The sequence below is a fragment of the Paramormyrops kingsleyae genome, chromosome 4, assembly GCF_048594095.1.
Source record: "Paramormyrops kingsleyae isolate MSU_618 chromosome 4, PKINGS_0.4, whole genome shotgun sequence".
In the NCBI taxonomy this organism is placed as follows: Eukaryota; Metazoa; Chordata; class Actinopteri; order Osteoglossiformes; family Mormyridae; genus Paramormyrops; species Paramormyrops kingsleyae.
The window spans coordinates 24,530,090-24,534,178 of record NC_132800.1 but is presented as its reverse complement, the minus strand read 5'-3'; the positions used below and the strand labels follow the sequence as shown (position 1 = coordinate 24,534,178).

Here is a 4,089-nt window from a genome sequence, read left to right as displayed (position 1 = left end):
TTGATTTTCAGTTTGCAGTAAAAATACTGAAAGGGAGACTACGTGTATGTATCATTTGTCATTTTAAGGGGGTCCGATACCTTTCCAGTATATCCATTTTTGGTCGTCTTAGCGGTAAAATGTAGCCTAATTAGTTGGGATTTCCATCTGTTTTGTTCCATTCCAATTTCCGTTTCCAGTGTAATAAGCCTTAATTTTAACTGACGTCAGACTGCAACAAACAAATGAACGAACGAATGACTGAATGGGTGGGTGAATGAATGAATAGATGAACAAACAAACGTATTGAATATGCGCGCCCATCCATTCATCCTTCCAAGTTGGATGAATGGACAGTCCGTCATAGGACCGAAAGAGAGAGAGCGCATGTATAGGGACTTCTGAGGGAATCCGTATTAATGTAATTAATAACGTAAATTAATCTTCATCACAAGGAACTTTGCTATATAGTTCAGCATGCTAAGTACCTGACATTGCACCTGATGTGTGTGCTATGGTCCCGGATCTTAAATATCAACTGTGTTTAAGTATCACTGCCAGTTTAGTGTTTTCTCAAATCTATTACTATTTATTCGTTAATTCATTCAAATACTGGCTAAGAAATAGATTCTGTCGCCTACAAATCAATCTCGTTAATATCTGAGGAGATTAATTGCTTCTTATCCATACATCAATCTTCCATTACGCCAGCGTCGGCCACTAGGTAGGGGACACCCTGGACGCGCCGCGATCAGGCATATTCACACACGCGTACAACGCAGAATCACAATTGATGAGCACTTTTGAAACACTAATTCACCGGGCTCCAGTGACAGGCGATTTTATTCCGATTGCAACTTCGCTGAAGGTACTGACAATACTTACAGCTACAAACTCTTTCGCAGTTTCTCTTTTAATATTAAAAATAAATCTGATGCATGTTTCAAAAACAGAAATGTGAAAAGTTTTTTTCTAAAATAGACCCAGTGTACATCCTATAGTACCGCTTGAAAATTGTCATTATGACATTTAAACCACAATAACGTCATTCTTCAATAACACCTGCTTGAATAAAGACACCCACAATTGGATTTTGCCACACAAATGCCGCAATATCCATGAAGAAACATATTTAAGAATGTGGCAGATCGCTAGTTCCTCATATACTTATACTCTTTGTTAGCTTACCAGATAATTTCAGACATGTTAGTACAACAATCTCCTTGTTTAGTTGCGTCTCTGGAACTGCTTGCGTCTTGTTAAACAATATGTACAGTGCTTACGTACAGTTCTCATACAAAAGTCCAATATTTTAAGAAAGCAGATTGTCTATTTTGAATGAACGATAGCTGTCCGTTCTGGAAGCTGGGGCTCGACCACAAAGGAACATCTCCGTGATCGGTAAGCCATCCGCGGTCATGTGGAGAGCATTTAAGCCACCAGGTCTGCAATCCACCAAGGCGACCGGCTCACACCTGAACGCATGCGGCAAATGAGCGCCGTATGAACGGACCTGGAGCATCGGCGGATGGTGGGAAACGGCGACAGGTGGGAGGTTCACCACGCAGGGCATCATGTCAGTACTCCTGGGCCACTTCATCGGGTAGATGGAGGGGCTTCCAAACCTGCTCTGTCCATCATCTCTCCTCTTGAAAGGCTTGCTGAGGATACTGTCAATTGCAAAAGAGCTAGAGAACTTTGCAGCACCTCCATCCTGCTTACACGGCGTGCTGGGGCTCGGGGTCGACGCACCCTCGTCGCTGGAGCTCTGTAGGACCTCTTGGGGTTTGGTGAACTTCTTGCTGATGCGCTTCCTCCGGCGCCGGAATACCCCGTCCGCAAAGGTGTATTCGCTGTGAGGGTTCAGCATCCAGTAATTGTCCTTCCCCCAAGGTCTGGAGGGGTCCCGAAGCACCTTAAGAAAGCAATCATTTAGCGATAGGTTGTGGCGGACCGAGTTTCTCCAGCCGGAGTAGCTGCCCCTGAAGAAGGGGAACTTTTTCATCAGGTAATCGTTGATCTCCGCCAAAGTCAGGCGCCCGGTCGTCGAGTCCCGAATCGCCATAGCGATCAAGGCGATGTAGGAATATGGAGGCTTGGGTCTCCGAGTGTAAGATTTGGCTTTTCCATTTGGCGTCGATACTGCCGGTCCGGGGCTGTTCGCCATATAGTCCCCATCGGAGCAGAGTCCCTCTTCCCCCGACTGCGGCGAAGCTGCGCTGCAAACCTCCAGGCGCTTCTCCTCGTAGTGGCTCCCGCACAGAACCTCAAACTTCATGGCGTATAACTAAATAGACACCGATGGTACTTAAGCCATCTTCACAGCTGTGCAAAATCCAAAATGCACCTTGGGACTTTCGGAGGCACTATTTCAACTTTCCGACTCCATGGCCAGCCCACAGGGGCGGGCCGAGACTTAAGGTTTAGATCGCACCGGTTTACATTAAAATGCTGCTTTAATTTCACGTAACACGTACTAGTGCTTAAATAATCTTAGTTTAAACGTGGTATCGTGCTATTTATTTAATAGATTTATGTACAGGTATCTGAAATTAGTTTCAGCTGGTAGTTACTTTCGCTTCTCTTCTCTTTCCTCACACCTGTCTCACAGCAGTCTATTACCTGAATGTTTCCTACAGAAAACCAGATGGCGTACGTAGGCTATACCAAATACCAAAAAACAATATATTTTGGAAGTAAAGCGCGTATTTTTATTATTATTATAATATTTTCTTTCAGATTCTGGAAAAAAACTCGTAAATGGTTACAGAACGGTATATGTATGTATGCCTACAGTATGTAATAGTTAGCTGTATTGACGTCACCTGCAAGAAAATATTCACGCGACTCTAGCGTAACAACAACAATAAAGTGAATATTATGTTATATTATATAATATGAGAAGGTGGTTTAGACTTGTAAAAACATTTCAAGATCTTTGATACTCACTAATAAAATAGAACAAACACACACACACCCTAGGATAATTTACAATCACTGATTTACTGTAACTTTATGTCATTGGACAATGGAAGGAAGCCAAGTGAAAGAGCAGATTAACCCGGACTTGTCCTCTTACTGTATGGGAGTATTTAGACTCTCCTCCAGGACTCCAACGGCCTTCAAATGATTTGGAAGGTGAGAGGTGCTGGGTGAATGACAGTCTTCATTTTCATCCATATTTTATTACAAAAATATATAAACACAAATAATGAACTGAGTATTCTTTCTAGCAAAGGTGTGCTACAGTAATTTAGCCTGAAACCAGACAAACCAGTATCTAACTAAATATAACAGGAATGTAGTATAAGATGAATTTACACAAAGGATTTATGGTGAAAACTAGTAGAATCGAAGCTTTATTAGATTTGAATCAGTTTATGTAACTGCTCAATACAAAATAACATAAAACTGTATCGATTCTTTTGAAAACTACATTTAAGAGCTTTTTGAAATCTGGGTTTTAGAAGGGCAAGGTTTGAAATCTTCAATATAAATTTAAATAACTACGGCAAAGTATGATATAAAGAGAAATCGTTTGATTTCTCGGAAGTATTATTAATCTAATTTATTGAATCCCCACAATCCTGAGTAGGATATGCAGTTGGAATATAGATAGATAGATCGATAGATAGATAGATTGGTGCATAGATAGATGTATAGATAGATAGATGGATAGATTGGTAGATAAACCATCAAATCAACATGATTTACGTAAGGGTGGTGAAGCACTGTTTCCCCTGTTTCCTTCAAGAACTCTGCAGGCCAAAATGATGAATCAGTATCTTGGAATGACACATAGTGTGTTATTGTGTAAGTGGGCGTGGCCTGCGATGTACTAGCGTCCCTTCCAGGGTGTACGCTGCCTCGTGCATCTTAATAGTGATTGTATGCGCATTGTGACCTTTTACTGCATCAGTGGTCATGAACAATGGGCCAATGGTTGAATGGATGGATGAATAGGTATGTATAATAAGTAAATTAAATGAGTTCTATTCCCTTGTGTAAAAATGTCATATTGCATTTACAAATGTAATGAAATTTAACATTGATTGGATTAACATACTGTGTTGTAAAAATGTTGAGGAGGTCTTTTGAGAAAGATTACTG

The 4,089-nt window shown here is 41.1% G+C and overlaps 1 protein-coding gene across 1 annotated transcript; it reads right to left on the bottom strand.

Annotated features, from left to right (window-relative positions):
• Positions 1-777: 777 nt before the first annotated feature.
• LOC111854328 (forkhead box protein Q1-like) lies at positions 778-2,446 on the bottom strand. The gene has a single exon (XM_023832203.2). It carries the CDS (start codon positions 2,255-2,257, stop codon positions 1,292-1,294), a length of 966 nt encoding a protein of 321 aa, XP_023687971.1. The 5' UTR covers positions 2,258-2,446; the 3' UTR covers positions 778-1,291.
• Between the last annotated feature and the right edge of the window lie 1,643 nt (positions 2,447-4,089).

Coding starts and splice junctions, on each gene's coding strand:
- LOC111854328 (XM_023832203.2), bottom strand. CDS start 2,257: ATGAAGTTTGAGGTTCTGTGCGGGAGCCACTACGAGGAGAAGCGCCTG.